This window comes from Neoarius graeffei, chromosome 18 (genome assembly GCF_027579695.1).
Source record: "Neoarius graeffei isolate fNeoGra1 chromosome 18, fNeoGra1.pri, whole genome shotgun sequence".
NCBI classification, from domain to species: Eukaryota; Metazoa; Chordata; class Actinopteri; order Siluriformes; family Ariidae; genus Neoarius; species Neoarius graeffei.
Window position 1 is genome coordinate 19842622 of NC_083586.1, and position 19707 is coordinate 19862328.

The window sequence follows — 19707 nt, forward strand, 5'->3', positions numbered from 1 at the left end:
TCACAGTTTGTGACCCTGCCAACAATCAGCCAGATCAGAGGCAAGAGTATGGGCAAAATTGATGTGTTTTTTCTTTTTTCTTTTAAAATCTGGAAATATCGTAACCGACCAGCCTCCCGTTTGAAAGACTACCAGCTGCCACTGATATATATATATATATATATATATATATATATATATATATATATATATATATATATTGGGATAGTATACAGGAACATCTGCAACCAGTATGGAATAGAAATACCCAAGTCCCAATGGGCCATACCACAGAAGGTGGCTGAGAACAACAGGGCCAAGATTCTGTGGGACTTCAGCTTCCAGACTGACAAACAGATCCTGGCTAACCAACCGGACATAGTGGTGGTGGACAAAGAGCAGAAGAGGGTGGTGGTGATAGATGTGGCGATCCCAGCTGACGCCAACATCAGGAAGAAGGAACATGAGAAACTTGAGAAGTATCAAGGGTTGAAAGAGCAGCTGGAACGGATGTGGAAGGTCAAGGGTTGCGTGGTCCCCGTGGTAGTGGGGGCACTTGGGGCAGTAACCCCCAAACTGGGAGAGTGGCTCCAGCAAATCCCAGGAACAACATCTGAAGCCTCAGTCCAGAAGAGCGCAGTCCTAGGAACATCGAAGATACTGCGCAGAACCCTCAAACTCCCAGGCCTCTGGTAGAGGACCCGAGCTTGAGGATGACATGGATACCACCCCCCCGCCGGGGGTGAGAAGGAGATTTTTTATATATATATATATATATATATATATATATATATATATATATATATATATATATATATATATATTTATTAGGATCGATTGTCAAAACTGAACCATCAATACAAGTTTTATTAGGTACTCGCTTGGAGTGAGGAATTGACATTGATTCTGGAATCTAGTGTGTCTGTGGTAAAGAAGTATCTCTATTTTTTTTTGTTTGTTTGTTTTTGTCAAGTAGATCTTTTTTTGTTCTCATTGCCCAGTTTAACTTTGTTGCTAGTCTTCTGTTATATTAAACTCAGTGTGTTTCTGCAAGTTTTCTGTTTGGAACATGCCTGCAGTCTTGAATCTGCATCTGCACACCAAGTCTGCCTGTTTCCTGTGTGTTCGTTTTGTGCTGCAAAAAAGTTCTTATAAAAAAATGCACAAGAAATATTTTTAGTGTAATTAATGATAACAGTACAAAAAAAGGCACATTTTCAAATCAAAGACAGATAAAAAGCCAAAAACCTTAGCTAATGTGCTCATTTTAAAATCTGAGGACTGAGTGAGTATACATGACTGAGACTGATATGTGAGACGTCCTGGGAATTGTCTTAGTTTATCACAATAACTTCATCTTTCTCCTAGTTACACTTAAGGTGTATTAACTCTGAAAATTAATGAAATCATTGTCTTATTGTAACTGTAACTAAAGTGACAAACTAATGTACTCCATAAAGACAGAATATTACATTACATTTACGTTACGAATGCATATTTGTTAACCGTCTTCAATTATAAATCATATGCATAATGTGTTTTTCATGTACTTGAGGTATTGGGTTCTGAATCCCTACTTAGGTTTGTCACCAGAGTTAGAGGATTTTTTCTTTAGCGCGTCACAGGCAATGTTCACAATCTGATCAAGTGCCTTGAAAATCAGGGCATCAATGTCATCGTCTGTGTCCATCTCCTCATGGTAGTTTTTCACAGGGAAAATGTGACTCATTGGAATTCCCAGCAGATGACTACACATTTCCATCTGGAAAAAATAAAAACATGGATCAACTGAATCAAAGAAAAAAAAAAAAGAAAAGGCCAGTGAAGGCTTTCTATGATTTTTCACTCAGTTTTTCCACTTGATCACAGTTTTTTTTTTTAACTTAATTTATAATCTGCATGTATATAACCAAATAATTACCTTCTCTTTGATCTTCTTGCTGGTGTAGACCTTCCTTACATCACCTTTAACCAGTGGGCATATTATATCTGGTCTTGTCATGATGATTACTTGAGGCAATTCTGGATGATAGAATAAATTATTCACAATCAATCCATGCAATATAAGAAAGTTTCTATGCAAACTTAAGAGTCAGTGTTGCAATTTGCACTGAGGGTTGTATTTAGGAGTTAAGAATATTTGGCAAGGATTTAATAAGAATTGTGCCCACTGATATTCGGACTTCAGATGTACTGTAACTACAAATGTTTCAGAAGTTATGTTTTTTTTCTTAATCTGAGACATTGCTTCTGTCAAGAACCATTTTTTAAAAAATACATTAATGAATTAACATAGTAAGCTGTAAACAGAAGAATGCACTGAATAATGCATAATGTAGGTGGAAGCCATATTGTCAAATTGTCATAAATCAAACCACAATTTTAATGATAATCATGCCTCCACCACTATAACCCATGTTTCTCAACTTAAGTAGGTGCACAGATAAGGTCCCACTCTAAATATTGCTGTAAATGTTGCCAACTCTGAATATCACTGACAGACTTAAACACAAGTTGTTCCCTGGCTTGAGAACTCGGCCATAATTTGACTGAGCATTATGATTTACGTACTTCTGTGCTCTGTGAAAAACATTTTATCATGAAAATTTTTCTTCAACTAAGGGAAAATTATAGTCTCTAACAATTAGCCTTACTCAATTCTGCAGCTGCTTCACGGATATTTTTCATCTTATTAATAACTGAATCGTTCATCATGGATACTTTGTCTGCTGCAATAATGTTGACCACGCAGAAGGTTTGTTCCTCAAGACTGGGGTTGCTTCTGTAGCAAGAGTCCTGCACACAGCTGGATGATGCCTTCTGAAACTGAATGTGTACGGGGGGTCTTATAGATCACTTAATGATATGCAAAATTTCTGAAATCAGCTACTTCATCAGTGGTTCAAAATGCAATGTATTATCAATGATATAATTAATTGTCTATTCTTTCTCCTTTAGCAATTAAATTTCTAATTTTCTCACATTGTATCCTTCTGGAAGAACACCACTTAAGGCTCTGATGAGGTCCACCGAAAGCGCACCAGCTTCATTTGCTTGAAATCCCATGACATCATTAAAGGCAAAAGGCAAAAGTGAACCATCCTCTCCTTCAATGTAATGGGTTTCGTACTGTAAGACAAATACAAAGGCATTATATCGTATAATATGTTCTTGTATTCCCTTGTGTTTGATCTTTTTTTCCATTAGTCACCAGCAACAAAAACAAAGTTCCCATCAATTCCCATAGACAGATTTGCCTTTCAGCAGTAGGAAATGAAAATCTTTTTGCCATCAAGAGCAAAAATGGATATAGCCACACAAGCAGATTCCTGAGGAGAACCTGTTCCAGTTCGCCAGAAATGTGTGTCTAGGGCAGAAATGTATGTGTGAAAAGGACAGTCAGCCAACACATGGGGCAAAACCTACAAAGAATTGCTTGAATTAAAAGAAGCTTTGTGTTCTGGAATGGTTGAGTCAAAATCCAGAATTCAAATGAAAATCTGTGGGATGACCTAAAATTGCTGTCTTCTAACATTCTTCATCTAATTTAGGAGACTTGGGAAGGAGGGAGAGAAATGGCAAAAAATAAAATAAAAATGCAAAGCCGATAGAGACAGATGAACTCCAAACTAGTTGATACAAAGGGACAATAGAATAAACTATAGACTTGAGGTGAACTGTCGCGAATGCAGCGGAGAGACGGACGCGAGTGCAGGGAGGTCTTTATTACAGGTGCAATATTTACAATTGTGAAGCAAGGTTAGAGAAACGAACTGAAACAAACAAAACCGAAAGCAAACAGAAGCATGAACAGAAAGCAGAGCCATAAATCCAGTGTCATATAAACGGAGTCAGAAGCGTGCCAAGAAACAAACATGACAAAGCAATACTTCGTAAAGTGTTTGAGCAGCCAGCAATTTTAAGCGCGCGTGCCGATTGTGCTCCAATCAGCAACAGGTGTTTGCAATGATCCACTGTCCCATGGGCACGTGCGAGGTGCTCAAGCGTGCAAAGGCGTGGCATGAATATAAAGCAGTGTTTAGATTTTTGGACAAAAGTCTCTGGGATAGGCTCCGGCTTGCCTGCGACCCTGTAGAAGGATAAAGCGGCTAGAGATAATGAGAGATGACAAAAGTCTCTTTCTGTGAAGAATCACTTCAAAAGACACTTTGAAAAAAATATATATTTAAATTTGATGCCGGAAAGACAGAAAAAGGAGATATAAATCAGGGGTGATATACTTAGTAAATTGTCGACTAAAAATTCTGCAGTACTTACAGTTTTTGTAAAACTTTTTCCACATACTGTTGTGTTAGCTAGAGCACCAGAGGTGATTCGTTTTTGGAAAGCATCGTTGACTGAGTTGATAAAGCTGGACTTTCCAGCTCCAGTGTCACCAACAAGCAGAATCCTGACAAACTGAATGTTTGGTTGGTTGAGCCTGAAATCCCTGAGTTTCTTTTCCAAGTCATTTTTCCTATCACATAAAACAAAAGGGGAAAAAAGGAAGGTAGCATCCTACTATTTCATTTCCTGGTGTTTAGTGATTTGAAGAAGAACCTTTTTAAAATAATAGCCAGTAGTCAAAATCAGAAAGTCAAACTGAAATGTAAGCATAAATGTTTCCGTTTCTGTCAACAATTGATAGATTTTAAGGCTGAAATAAGAACAAGTGCATAAATGCTCAGAGTGAAATGAAACAAAGGCTTAAATGATCAAATGGCTATAGATATTTCTTTTATGGATGGTAATGCCACTTACCCCCAAGGCATCGTCCTCCATGGCTTATCAAATTCTTTTTAAAAAATTAGAATAATAGTTACCCAAGTTACAGTTTTGTACTTATGTATGAAATATAGCAAACTTGTATGTTTCTAAATCAATGAAAATACAAAGTGTTCAGTATATTTCCATGAGATACAGAAGCAGTGTTAAAAAAGGGGACCTGACTGTTAGATTCATGCACTTTATGATTGTACTTTTAACATAAGGATCTCATTTAATTTTTTTCATTTGTTATTATGAATGGATAGTTTCTATCCCAGAAATTGTGTCTAGAATGCATGAGAAATGATCACTGCAGGAGGGTGTGGTTTTAAACCTCTCCCAATAATGTTAATTCTACGCTGTGATCCATGATTTTAGTCAAGCCACATCAATTACTTGTGAATTGCACACTTCCTTGTAGATTAACTCCCATAATTAAAAAAAAAGTCAACAAAATCTCAAGGCTTAATTGTAAGAAACAGTTAATCTGACAGATATTATAAGACTAAGAGGTGTTTGTCCTACTGTTAAAAAAAAAACAACTCACCTTGAGACGGAGGAGGAGAAGGCTCCAATGTGGACAAGTGCTCTCCCATTTTATTCAATTTAATGAATCCGGATAAACAATACTGATGAGAAAAGTAGAAAATATAGACAGATGTTTCATGTAGGGTTCCATCAAAAAAAGTAATAATTCTATACATGCAGTCATCCAAACAAAGAAATATTCAAAAAAAATTATGCTGCAAAATTTTAAAGGCTCACTCACAACCCGCCGTACGTGCTACTACGGGTGGTCTACGCTAAAAAATTTGGCAAACCCGTGCTTGAGACTTGCACGATACTTGTGTGTGTTCAGTGCCGTAGAAGGTCGCAGACTGGCCGTGGAGACTTTTGGTCCTGCACATACAAATTCTATGGGTGTTGCGAAAAATCAAGAATGCATACTCTACGTACGTGAACCGTACTCCTTTTGTACACCTGAACCAAGTCAGCAGCACGGCTAGTAGGGGCTTTTTGTGATGACAGTAAGACACACGAGTGACGCACGGTCATTGTACGAGTGACGTGCCTCAGAAGTACTACACAAGTATTCCACACTTGCTATTTGTGCGGCCCGCAAGACAGAAGTACATCTCACTTTCTTCCTGTATGTGTGGCGTGCACACAGTGCATGTGACCCGCATGCAACACGAGGGGCAAGACTCTGGGTATATATATTGGGGGAGGAACCAAGGAACCAATCATGTAGCATGTAGCATTGTAGAAGGGAAGAAGACCACCTCATTTGCTGTTTTTATTTGAGTATATGTTAATTTACCATGCAAACGTCAATTAATAAAACATGAGTATAAGGGAATAATGTATTTTATTACATTGTAAAAAATCCCAACTAAATAGCCCAACAGTTTGAGCACTGAAACACACTCTGACTCCGAGCTGCTGTCTTGCTCCTACTCCTGCTGAGTGGTGGGATGGGGTGTCAGGATGTCCTTGTCCTCATCACTGAGCATGGCACAATGGCCTGACAGCGATGATGGGATTGCAATGTCCTCACTTCTGGGTGTCGTTAGCTGAAACATACATGAAATTCAGCATATATAATATTAATTACATAAGCATATAGATACCAAAATGAATGTTTAAAGCATGTGTATTACAGTGCAAGAGGTTTAATTAGTATTTACCTGTGAAAATCCCTCTGGCAGGGTGCTGTGCCTTCTGCCGGCTTGAAGATATACTTCCCCCTGGCTGTGCAGGGCTCACCGGTGCTGCTACCATCATCATCAAATTCTTCCTCCTCCTCCCCCTCTGCTGTTTCAGGCTGGGTTACTTCACTTTTGCTTGCTTCTGCTTGGGTCTCATTTTCAAAACTTTTAAACTGAAAATTTTTAAATTTTTCCCACAAAATATCCAATGTTCTTTAGTCGAAAGACAGATGCAGAATGCTGCAGACACGCTGGTTTTATACCCACTCCTGGCTTGCATCACACGCAAGTTATGAGTGATTGTAAGATGCTAATCACATGCGTCACACATGCTTCACAAGTGTGGCCCATACTCGTAGTGCAGGAAACTGGTAAAATGCAAGTCACACGCACTCCACACTCATTGAACACACACTGATCACGTGCATCAGATATATGTTCTCCACGGGCTAACAGCACAATTTTTCCCACGCCTTGAGGAAGTCAGGGGTGCAACCTGTACTTGACAAGTACTTTGCCCGTACTCCTCCCCCAAACTTTTCCCCGGGTTCACCACGACCCTGCAGCACGGCTGCAAGCTACCTAACCCTGCAACTCATGCATGCCCAAAATACTTACGGCGGGTTGTGAGTGAGCCTTAATTTGTTTGTTAATTCACAAATCTGTAAAGACAGACTCACACCTTCTGACCGGGTTGACTGTTTGAACAGCTTCCCCAAGTCCTACTTTTATACTTTCAGTTTCTGTCACAGACACACGCACACATGCACGTAACCTGATGACACTCTTTCTTGGAAGAGCATGATTTACTCTAAGGTGAAAGTGAAATTATTTTATAGGGGCGGAGCCCCGAAAATGGGGGGGGGGGGGGGGGGGGGTGTTGTCAAACCAGTAAGGCTGGGTGTCTGGGGGCTGCCAGAGGGCCCTGGAAGCTTTGCAGTTTTTAAATGCTTGGAAATGCATTGAGCTGTCAGAGACATGTTATAAATGAAATGTCTTAAAGAAAATTACCATCTCAAAAATATTTTTTAAAATTAGGAACTTTCAAAACAATTTTATTTGTCACTGAAAATGATATTGTCAGAGTTGCAGGTATATGCGTAGAACATAATTACAACTGATATATGGTCATATTTATGAAAGTTGCATTGTCATATAAACCATTACCACATGACACACTACAGTGTAGTACACTGACCACAAAACACCTTATATCAATAAATTATTACAATTTTAGCAACTACAATCTGAGCTCCTGCTCAGGATATTCAATGTACATATAAGACAGTGAAGATACCCAAGTAAACTGAGGGAATGTAAGTGGCCGCTTAAGACAGAGCTCAATACCGAGATAACTACAGTGTTGCTTGAAAGTTTGTGAACCCTTGAGAATTTTCTATATTTCTGCATTAAATATGACCTAAAACATCATCAGATTTTCACACAAGTCCTAAAAGTAGATAAAGAGAACCCAGTTAAACAAATGAAACAAAAATATTATACTTGGTCATTTATTTATTGAGGAAAATGATCCAATATTACATATCTGTGAGTGGCAAAAATATGTGAACCTTTGCTTACATTATCTGGTGTGACCCCATTGTGCAGTAATAACTGCAACTAAACATTTCCAGTAACTGTTGATCAGCTCTGCACACCGGCTTGGAGGAATTTTAGCCCATTCCTCCATACAGAACAGCTTCAACTCTGGGATGTTGGTGGGTTTCCTCACATGAACTGCTTGCTTCAGGTCCTTCCACAACATTTCGATTGGATGAAGGTCAGGACTTTGATTTGGCCATTCCAAAACATTAACTTTATTCTTCTTTAACCATTCTTTGGGAGAACAACTTGTGTGCTTAGGGTCATTGTCTTGCTGCATGACCCACCTTCTCTTGAGATTCAGTTCATGGACAGATGTCCTGACATTTTCCTTTAGAATTCGCTGGTAAAATTCAGAATTCATTGTCCCATCAATGATTGCAAGCCATCCTGGCCCAGATGCAGCAAAACAGGCCCAAACCATGATACTACCACCACCATGTTTCACAAATGGGATGAGGTTCTTATGCTGGAATGCGGTGTTTTTCTTTCTCTAAACATAACAATTCTCATTTGAACCAAAATGTTCTATTTTGGTCTCATCCATCCACAAAACCTTTTTCCAATAACCTTCTGGCTTCTCCATATGATCTTTAGCAAACTGCAGATGAGCAGCAATGTTCTTTTTGGAGAGCAGTGGCTTTCTCCTTGCAGCCCTGCCATGCACACCATTGTTGTTCAGTGTTCTCCTGATGGTGGACTCATGAACATTACCATTAGTCAATGTGAGAGAGGCCTTCAGTTACTTAGAGGTTACCCTGGGGTCCTTTGTGACCTCGCCAACTATTACACACCTTGCTCTTGGCGTGATTTTTGTTGGTCGACCACTCCTGGGGAGGGTAACGATGGTCTTGAATTTCCTCCCTTTGTACACAACCTGTCTGACTGTGGATTGGTGGAGCCCAAACTCTTTAGAGATGTTTTTTTAACCTTTTCCAGGCTGATACTCATCAACGATGCTTTTGCTGAGGTCCTCAGAAATCTCCTTTGTTTGTGACATGATACACTTCCACAAACGTGTTGTGAATATCAGATTTTGATAGATCCCTGTTCTTTAAATAAAACAGGTTGCCCACTCACACCTGATTGTTATCCCATTGATTGAAAACACCTGACTCTAATTTCACCTTCAAATTAACTGCTAATCCTAGAGGTTCACATACTTTTGCCACTCACAGATATGTAATATTGGATCATTTTCCTCAATAAATAAATGACCAAGTAAATATTTGTGTCTCATTTGTTTAACTGGGTTCTCTTTATCTACTTTTAGGACTTGTGTGAAAATCTGATGATGTTTTAGGTCATATTTATGCAGAAATATAGAAAATTCTAAAGGGTTCACAAACTTTCAAGCACCACTGTATAAACAAAGACTGCAAGATTTGAATGTCTCTCATACAAAGTCAGTAACTGCAATCTGAGCTCCTGAGTCTTGAATCTAAGCTCCTGAGTCACTTATGTTTACAGCATCGGAACTGTCTCTTGTGAACTTTCAGCACTAATGTGTATATTGCACTTATATCAAGCATGTGAGTACAGGGATTTTTCTCTTTGTCAGGTGTTGCTTTGCTCAAACTGGCCTGTACTCAACATTTGCATAATGATGTAAAGTTGCATGGGTGGAAAAAAAAAACTAGGCTTAATTATAAGTAAAGAAACAGTTCATCTGACAGATATTTTAAGACTAAAAGGTGTTTGTCCTACTGCTCAAAAAACTCACCTGGAGACTTGAGGAGGTTCTTGTACAGGTGTAGACTCAGACCCTCCAATTTAATTCAATTGTATAAATCCTGATGAATACTACTGATGAGAAAAGTAAAAAATATAGAAAGATGTTTAATGTAGGGTTCTAGCAAAAAAAAAAAAGGGTATAATTCTATAGTCATGCAAACAAATAAATATTCCAGAAATAACTTTAAAAATTTTATGCTCCAAAATTTAATTGTTTGTTAATTCACAAATCTGTGACGACATACTCACAGCTTCTGACCGGGTCGACTGTTAGAGCACCAACCCCAGGTCCCACTTTTATACCTTCAGTTTAACAGGCTAACTGGAACAGGTTTCTCTTCAGGAATTTGCTTGTGTGGCTCCACCCATGTTGCCCTTGATACATCAGCAAGAAGACTGAAGAGAAGGTAATTATTTGGATATGTAGATGCAGACTTATTTGTGGACACAAATCATACTCATTTATTATTTTTTTCCAGGTATGGTAAAGAAAGTGATCTTGGAAATGGAAATTGACAAAAAAAAAATCTGTGTAAATATCTCATCTCATCTCATTATCTCTAGCCGCTTTATCCTTCTACAGGGTCGCAGGCAAGCTGGAGCCTATCCCAGCTGACTACAGGCGAAAGGCGGGGTACACCCTGGACAAGTCGCCAGGTCATCACAGGGCTGACACAGACACAGACAACCATTCACACCTACAGTCAATTTAGAGTCACCAGTTAACCTAACCTGCATGTCTTTGGACTGTGGGGGAAACCGGAGCACCTGGAGGAAACCCACGCGGACACGGGGAGAACATGCAAACTCCGCACAGAAAGGCCCTCGTCAGCCACGGGGCTTGAACCCGGACCTTCTTGCTGTGAGGCGACAGCGCTAACCACTACACCACCGTGCCACCCCCCGGAACATTATTTCCACATAAAAATATACATAAACAGACATGGGTATCACCAGATGGTAAGGCAGCAAACCAGATCAACCACATCCTAATCAACTGCAAGTTCAGAACCTCTGTTCTAGACACCAGGGCACTTAGATCAGCCAACATAGGTAGTGATCATTATCTGGTAAGAACAACCATAAAGTTTAAACTTAGCTTCAACTTCCTTAGGAGAGAAAACATCAGGAACACATTCGATATGCAGCAGCTCATGGATGACGAGGTGAGGAAAAGGTTCAAAGTCCAGTTAAGGAACAGGTTCCAGGTCCTAACAACCAAAGAGAATGAGGTAAGTGGAGAAGAAGAAGATTTGGAACAGAAGAGTAAAATCCTGGAAAAAGTCTATGTTAAGACAGCAGAAGAGGTCATAGGTTATAATAAAACACGGAAGAAACCCTGGATAAGTTCGGAAACATGGTCCTTAATTGATCAAAGGAGAACCATCAAGCAGAAGATGTTGAATGCCAAATCAGAGAGGCTGTAGAAGAAATGACGGGCTGACTATAGGAGCAAGGACAAGGAGGTAAAGAAGCAGGTACGATGTGACAAACATAAGTGGTTAGAGGAAGTTTCTCAAAACACTGAAACAGCTGCATGGAAACAACACATGAAGACACTTTACAACCTTACTAAAACCCTTTGCAATGAAAAACCTAAGCAAACCACGGCAATAAGTGACAAAGGAGGAAAGATTCTTCAAGATAAAGAGAGCAAGAACACAGGGTGTCTACAGGTTTGTCCAAGTTAAATTTAAGACTTTTTAAGACCATGTTCCAAAAAAAATTAAGACCAAATCTAAAGTCACGCAAAAACGTACTCTTTTGAAAAAAAAAAAAACTATATAATTTAATGTAACTTATTGTTCTTGTAAACATTCACCAGAAAACACTATTCTAGTAGAAGTACTTCATTTCTTTTCCTTGACAGGCATTCACACACTCAGAACACAATATAAGGATCGGATAAACTTGTAACTATGTGACAATCAGAATGCAGTCACGTTTGAATCCAAGGCCATCCTTAAAAAAAAAAAAAATCCATTTCCTGTCCACCGGGTAAGCAAAAATAATTTTCAGTCGGGAGGGAGGGATTTTTTTTTAATGGATGGATAAGAAATCGCAATGCTGTGTTTGCTTTTTCTTTCAGTACTTTTTTATTACAAAAGCAGACACATTTAATAATATGACAGTTTAATCAACTGAAACTTGTACAAAAACTTTAAGTTAGCATTTTAAATGCTGACTGCAACATTTGCAAAACTTTTACAAAGGTACTTAATGTCCGACACACGGACTTTTTGTAGTTCTAAATCGAGCGTTAGGCCGAGTTCGGATGAAATTACACTATTAAAATGATCACTGAATGATTTGTTTTTCTGAATCTTTACTATTTTGTTGTTTGCTAGAATACCATTTTGCGATTTCACACTTAAGCAAATGTTTGAAAACTCCGGATCTCCTTCCTTCATGGTGGCTGCCATTTTTTTGTGCCGCACGGCGCATGCGCAGAGCTGATTCGACAGGGCTTTCCACAAGCGCCGGCTGCCGGCCATACAGCCGACTACACAATTAAGTCCAGCCGGCTACTTTAATGACTTATTTTTGTAGCCCACAGGCTCTAAATATTAATTTTCGAGTTTAATAAAATTAAATGTTTATCTAACGGACTGACAATAATGTCAAACTGAACCGCACTCATTTAAGTTGCGATTCGCGCTGTTTGTACCGATAATAACCACAAATTCCCCGCCGACTTCGTTGATCAAGGGAGAGTAACTCATCCGCGGCCCTGACATGCGGTGTGCGCGCGCGCACTCGGCGGAGGCAGTAGTGTGTCGGGGCCGTCAGAGGCGACATCAGAGGGAACAGAAGCAGAGATGACGCTTATTTTGTCTCCGGTAAACCAATCTTCTCTCGTTCAATTACGTGCTGGCATCAAAAGACACCATTGGTTGTAAATGAAACCAAACTGAGTGGTTGGAGTGTATTTGCATACAGAAATGGAGAAATGTTCGCTGAGTGTGTAATTGTGTAGCCGCCACTGCAGACCGTTGTCGTTGTTAATTCATAGCATGCTCAGCTGCGTGAATGTGTCATGCACCGAAAATAAGAGATTTACAAGCCAGGAACGCCTCATGATGCAATACGCAAGAAAAGAAAGATGATTTACTGCCATTTTACTTTGTATTTGAGTAAAGTGAATAAATAAATGGTCTGTGGAAAATACATTTAATCCTGGGAACTGCGTGCACAGGAGTTTATTATTAGTGATGCAGTGCTATGCATTGCAAACTATTGACTCCCATATAGGGAGCAAAGCACAGCAAACTCTTGTTCTTCCGTTTTTCATCTTCTGTACAAATTTCAATTTCGAATAACCCAATAACCGTACATCGCGCACACAGACAAACAATACATCAAAATGTGCGGCTCGATCGGACTCGCTATGCTATTACTTTGTTCAGCATTCTACGATTTTTTTCGCGACATAGTCGCGAAAAAAAATCACACAAAATTTCCCATTCATTTTCTATGGAATTAATTGAAAAAATCGCACATTTTCAATGTTTTTCAAACATCCGCTGCTCTGGCATGCTTTCACCTAGAGACATGATTCAAACTTTAAAATGGAGACACAATTCTCCTGTGTGGATCTGGCATTCAACTTTTTTGCTAGGTTCTATACTTTTTAATCAGTCACAGATCAAACACCATGATCAAATCTGGAGAAATTCAGACTTTATAATGGGTGTCTATTGCGTTACACACCAGTGGAGCTCAGGAGTTTAGAGTGTAGGCAGCCTGAAAAAAAAAGCTCCAACTTTCTCATTTAAACTGTGTTTTCAGCCACAATTTTCACTCTACACACAATTTTCTCAAAAGTAGTAGCCACACTTGTCTTGATTCACACAATGTGTCTACCTGAGCGATAGGATTTACAGTTTTTGAATGAGAAGCCTGAAAGTGAGGAGAGGACAGGCGCGCTGCTCCATAGACTCACATTATAAACGTGGCAGCGCTTTTACTGCAAAATCAGAAATGTCACTTGTTTTTAACTCGCTCTATTGTCCACATTTTTTACACTAGGGACAAAAAACTTACATCAATGTGTTTATGAGAGCCTTGTAGCGCTCAATGTGCAAGAATTTTGTGAATAGCTCCTTTCGTTTCCATGTAAATCAGCGTTGTTCGAGGAGAGGGAACTCTGAGAAAAAGCGCTCTTTGCTTGTTATATTGTGTCTCTTCCCTGCACCGTTACCAAGGCGACGAGTTCCACTCAGGAGCAGAGAGGGGCGGGGCTGCTCTCTCACACGATAGGACTTACACAACAGATCAGGCACTGAGTGGTTGTCAAGCACGCGTGTGTCTAGCAACCGGTGGATTCGGAGCCTGCGCGGTATAATTGTGAGCATCAAAAACGATTAAACTTTTTCCCCATCCAAAGTGTACCACATTTTAACGATATGACTGAGTAAAATCTCCATAAATTTAAGATTGAAAATTTAAGACCACGGGGTTTGAAATTTAAGACTTTTTAAGACTTTTTAATGGCCTTATTTTAGGAAAATTAAATTTAAGACCAGGGATGTGATTTGGGGCTGGTGAAATTATCTGAAAATTTTAGGCGGGGGTCTGGGGGCCGCAGGCCCCCAGCTGGTCCAGGGCAGCACCCTGGTGGGGGGACAAGGGGGGGAAGCCCCCCGAAGCTCCTGGGTTTTGGGGTTTTCTGACTTAAAAATTGTACTAAAATGGCAAGCAAACACACAAGAAAAAACTTGTCATGATTAACAAATTCAAGCCAATTTAATGGTCAACATGCAACTCTGACACACACACACTCACACACACACACACACACTCTCTCTCACTCGCGCACACTCTCTCACTCGCGCGCGCACGCACTCTCACCCTCTCTCTCTCTCACTCGCTCGCGCTCTCTCTCTCACTCGCGCTCTCTCTCTCGCTCGCGCTCTCTCACTCGCTCGCGCTCTCTCACTCGCTCGCGCGCACTCTCTCTCGCGCGCGCACTCTCTCTCTCACTCGCGCGCGCACTTTACACTCGATCACGGAGGCTGCCATCTTTCAACTCTGTTTGAAGCGAGCTTACGTACAGCTAACTAACAAGCGCGTTCATTGGTTGTTACAGAGCGATGGGCCAATCACGTACCTCGTTTCATCTCAATGATGTAATTGCGTAAATGACGTAATTATGTCAATGAGATGAAACGAGGTACGTGACTGGCCCATCACTCTGTAACAATCAATGAATGCGCTCGCTTCAAACAAAGAGTTGAAAGATGGCAGTCTCCGTGATCGAGGCGTAAAGATGCAAATCCGAGGCTGCCATCTTTCAAACAAAGTCGGAACGAATAGGATACGAATGTAGATTTGAGGGAAAAATCGGAAACATTTTTTTTTCAAGTTTTGAGGTAAAAAAAAGCGGAATTCCGCGAATTCGCGGAAAAAATCACATCCCTGTAAGACTTTTTAAGACTTTTTAAGGACCCACGGCCACCCTGGAACAAGAGTTGGCTGGAGCATTTCAACAATGTCTTGAATCGAGAGAGTCCGAGAAACCCGATTAGTGAGAATGACATAGAGTTAACTGAAGTAATTGAAGAGATAGACATATGTGCACCAACTAGAAGTTAGAGAAGGGGAGCTATCAATAACTTAAGGAATGGCAAATCATCCAGAGTGGACAGAATACCCATGGAGTTTCAAAAAGCTGACATCGAGTTTGCAACCACAGTGGTCAAAGATATAACAGATATTGTCTGGACAGAGGAGCAAGTACCATCTAAATGGAAGAGGGGGCTGATTTTTCGGCTTCCCAAAAAGGGGAACCTTAATCATTGCGAGAACTGGTGAGGAATTACGCTGCTTCCTGTTGTCAGCAAGGTGCTGAGCAGCATTACAATCAGCAGGATGCATGAGGGATCAGAGGCTAAGCTTAGGAAGGAACAGGCCGCATATCTTTGTGGGTGGGGAACTACAGAACACATCTTCACATTGAGGAACATCATTGAGCAATCAATAGAATGGCAGTCATCGTTATATGTCTACTTTGTCGAGTTCAAAAAAGCCTTTGATTCTATCCATAGAGAGAGCCTTTGGGTTATCATAAAGAGTTAGGGAATACCACCTAAAATCATTAACAGAAAAGTAACGATTCAATTGAAAATAAATTGGGAAGTTTAAAGACTATTAAAATGTTCAGTGTTACTAATGAATGGTAAGACTGAAATTTACAAGCTGATGCTCCACTTACGAAGCTGTAATCCTCAGTCATACTTGTATACAATGAGTATTCATTGAGCCAAAACTTTGTTACGTGTTAAAAGTTATAAATGAAAGTGTGTAAATGAAAAAGACAAAACTGTGCACTTTATTCAATTTAAAATGCTTCTTAAATGATAAAAAATATGAAGATTTCGAGTGTGCAATCTTAGATGATGATGGGGAAACAAATGAATGGTTCAAGATCAGAACGGGAGTCAAGCAGGGGTGCAATATGTTGGGTTTCCTTTTTCTGTTAGTTATCGATTTTGTTATGAGGCGAGCACTAAGAGAGGGCAGCACGGGAATAAGATGGACTTTCACCATCAAGCTTGAAGACCTTGACTTTGCCGACAATATAGCATTACTATCATCGAGTAAAAATCACATACAAACAAAAACCGACCGAGTGATCGAGGAAGCGGAGAGCGTTGGACTTAGGGTTAACGTGAAGAAGTGTAAGTTGTTGTGCATTAACACGCGAAACAAGGAGGCAGTTAAGATAAATGGTCAAGAAATCAAAGAAGTAGAGAAGTTTTTGTACCTGGGTGCCACCATTTCCAACGCTGGTGGTGGAACGGAGGATATCAACAACAAGATGGCAAAAGCAAGAGGAGTTTTTTGGAAGCTAAGAATGATCTGGAGTAGTAAGAGTATCAATAAAATAATGAAAGTTAGACTGTATAAGACCCCTGTTAAGCCAGTATTGATGTATGGATGTGAAATTTGGAAAATGAATCAGAGTGACGAAAAGAAGACTGATGCATTCCAGAGTAAGTGCTTAAGACAGATTTTTCAGATACGATGGCAGAACAGAGTGCCTAATGTTGAGATCTTGAAGATGGCAGATACTGAACCCCCTAGTTATGATGTCAGGAGAAGAAGATGGAGATTCATAGAACATGTAATGAGGAACGAACAGGACAGTATCTGCAGAATTGCATTGTCATGGACGCCCGAAGGAAGAAGGAAGTGTGGCCGGCCTAAAACAACATGGTGACGGACTGTAGAAAAAGAAAGAGTAAGGGCAGGATGGAAGACCTGGGATTCAGTGCATGCGAAGGCAGCAGACAGAGTCAATTGGCGATGTCTTGTCGCAGCCTTATGTGCCTCTTGGCACGAAGAAGATAGGTTACAGGTAACAGAGAGTCACTTCAAAAGGAAGAGGATAATATATGTAAATTTGCTGTCATAATACAGCAAAAGGAGAAATAATCAATAACAAGAACACAGAGTCACCTATATCCCGTCCCTATATAGCAACTATATACCAAGTTTCAAGATACTGTCATAAAGTTCTGCTGCAGGAACCCAACCCTACCTCTTGACACTGACCTCAGCAGCCCATGGCATAAGCCCACTGGACCTTTGGTCCAGGTGAGCTAAAAATTTAAATCTCTCACATTTCTTGGTATCAAAAGGCACATATACATTGCTTAATCAACACATATACCAACTTTTAAGTCAAGTCAACTTTATTGTCAAATATGCTATACATGCTCGACATACAGCACAGATGAAATTTTAGTCCTCTTTGACCCACGATGCAAACAGGCAATGCAATAAATAAAAATAAAAATAGAATAATTGAAAAAAACAAACAATATAAACAGTATAAACACTCTAGATAGGAACTAGACATAGACTAAACACTCAGACAAACAATATAAACAGTACAAATAAACAATATAAACACTAGATAAGAAGAACTAGACATAGACTAAACATTCAGACAATATAAACAGTGTAAACACTAGATAAGAACTAGACAAAGACTAAACACTCAGACAATATAAACAGTATAAACACTCTAGATATGAACTAGACGTAGACTAAACACTCATATACATACACACACACATATATATATATATATATATATATACACATACACACACACATAAATTGGTTCAAATAAACAAACAGTCAAGGGCACTTGAGGTATAGCAGGTAAACAGTGAAATCTCATCTCATTATCTCTAGCCACTTTATCCTTCTACAGGGTCGCAGGCAAGCTGGAGCCTATCCCAGCTGACTACGGGTGAAAGGCGGGGTACACCCTGGACAAGTCGCCAGGTCATCACAGGGCTGACACATAGACACAGACAACCATTCACACTCACATTCACACCTACGGTCAATTTTAGAGTCACCAGTTAACCTAACCTGCATGTCTTTGGACTGTGGGGGAAACCGGAGCACCCGGAGGAAACCCACGCGGACACGGGGAGAACATGCAAACTCCACACAGAAAGGCCCTCACCGGCCACGGGGCTCGAACCCGGACCTTCTTGCTGTGAGGCGACAGTGCTAACCACTACACCACCGTGCCGCCGTAAACACTGAAATAAGCAGTATAAACAAACTAGCAGCTGTTAGGATGAGGTAGTGCGGAATAATGCAAATGAGCGAGGTAAAGTGAGATGTGCGGTCCCTGAGTTCAGTGTGTTAATGAACAATGAGATGTGTGTGTGTGTGTGTGTGTGTGTGTGTGTGTGTGTGTGTGTGTGTTGGGGGGGGGGGGGGGGGGATGTATTTACATAGATGTGTATTTACATTTTCAAATGTAAATATTTGAAAATACATTCAAGTTCACCAGTTCACATGTTGCTCGATATGTATACATGAAGATATCTTCAGTAGTTTTAAAGATATGACCCGGAAATGAAAACATGACCGGATGGACAGAACCTGTTTCTATATCCCCCACCCAAAATTCATTTGGGTGGGGGATAATCAATCAAAAATACTTAGTAAGTTGTTCACTATAAACTCTACAGTACTTACGTTTTTTGTAAAACGTGTTCCATCTGTTGTGTTAGTAAGAGCACCAGAGGTGATTCATTTTTGAAACGCATTACTGACTGAGTATATAAAGGTGGACTTTCTGACTCCAACATCACCAACCAGCAGAATCCTGACAAACCATACGTTTGGTTTGTTGAGCTTAAAGTCTCTGTTTCTGTTCAGTGTCTCACGGGGGAAAAAAAAAAAAAACACCTCATACAGACTGCATAAATAATATAAAACAATACTGTGAAAGTGCAAGGAGTTTCTGCAGTGTATATTCACAGATGAGGTGGGTAGGTACAACCCCGATTCCAAAAAAGTTGGGACAAAGTACAAATTGTAAATAAAAACGGAATGCAATAATTTACAAATCTCAAAAACTGATATTGTATTCACAATAGAACATAGACAACATATCAAATGTCGAAAGTGAGACATTTTGAAATTTCATGCCAAATATTGGCTCATTTGAAATTTCATGACAGCAACACATCTCAAAAAAGTTGGGACAGGGGCAATAAGAGGCTGGAAAAGTTAAAGGTACAAAAAAGGAACAGCTGGAGGACCAAATTGCAACTCATTAGGTCAATTGGCAATAGGTCATTAACATGACTGGGTATAAAAAGAGCATCTTGGAGTGGCAGCAGCTCTCAGAAGTAAAGATGGGAAGAGGATCACCAATCCCCCTAATTCTGCACCGACAAATAGTGGAGCAATATCAGAAAGGAGTTCGACAGTGTAAAATTGCAAAGTATTTGAACATATCATCTACAGTGCATAATATCATCAAAAGATTCAGAGAAGCTGGAAGAATCTCTGTGCGTAAGGGTCAAGGCCGGAAAACCATACTGGGTGCCCGTGATCTTCGGGCCCTTAGATGGCACTGCATCACATACAGGCATGC

General features: G+C 40.0%; 1 protein-coding gene across 10 annotated transcripts in view; it reads right to left on the bottom strand.

Moving 5' to 3' along the window:
• Positions 1-1139: 1139 nt before the first annotated feature.
• Positions 1140-19707, bottom strand: part of LOC132865984 (interferon-induced protein 44-like) — a 49541-nt gene continuing 30973 nt past the window's right edge. For 5 of the 10 annotated variants that reach the window (XM_060898513.1, XM_060898516.1, XM_060898515.1 and 2 more), the window contains 9 exons: positions 10041-11002; positions 9781-9863; positions 5294-5375; positions 4741-4774; positions 4258-4456; positions 2962-3108; positions 2634-2805; positions 1901-2001; positions 1140-1741 (listed from right to left, as the gene is read on the bottom strand). In XM_060898513.1, the coding sequence (XP_060754496.1) occupies positions 1553-1741; positions 1901-2001; positions 2634-2805; positions 2962-3108; positions 4258-4456; positions 4741-4774; positions 5294-5342 (891 nt within the window). In that variant the 5' untranslated portion in view covers positions 5343-5375; positions 9781-9863; positions 10041-11002 and the 3' untranslated portion in view covers positions 1140-1552. Of the gene's footprint in view, positions 1742-1900; positions 2002-2633; positions 2806-2961; positions 3109-4257; positions 4457-4740; positions 4775-5293; positions 5376-6174; positions 6321-6434; positions 6797-9780; positions 9864-10040; positions 11003-19707 lie in introns of those variants that run through there. The other 5 variants (XM_060898521.1, XM_060898520.1, XM_060898519.1 and 2 more) reach the window with 3 other exon arrangements.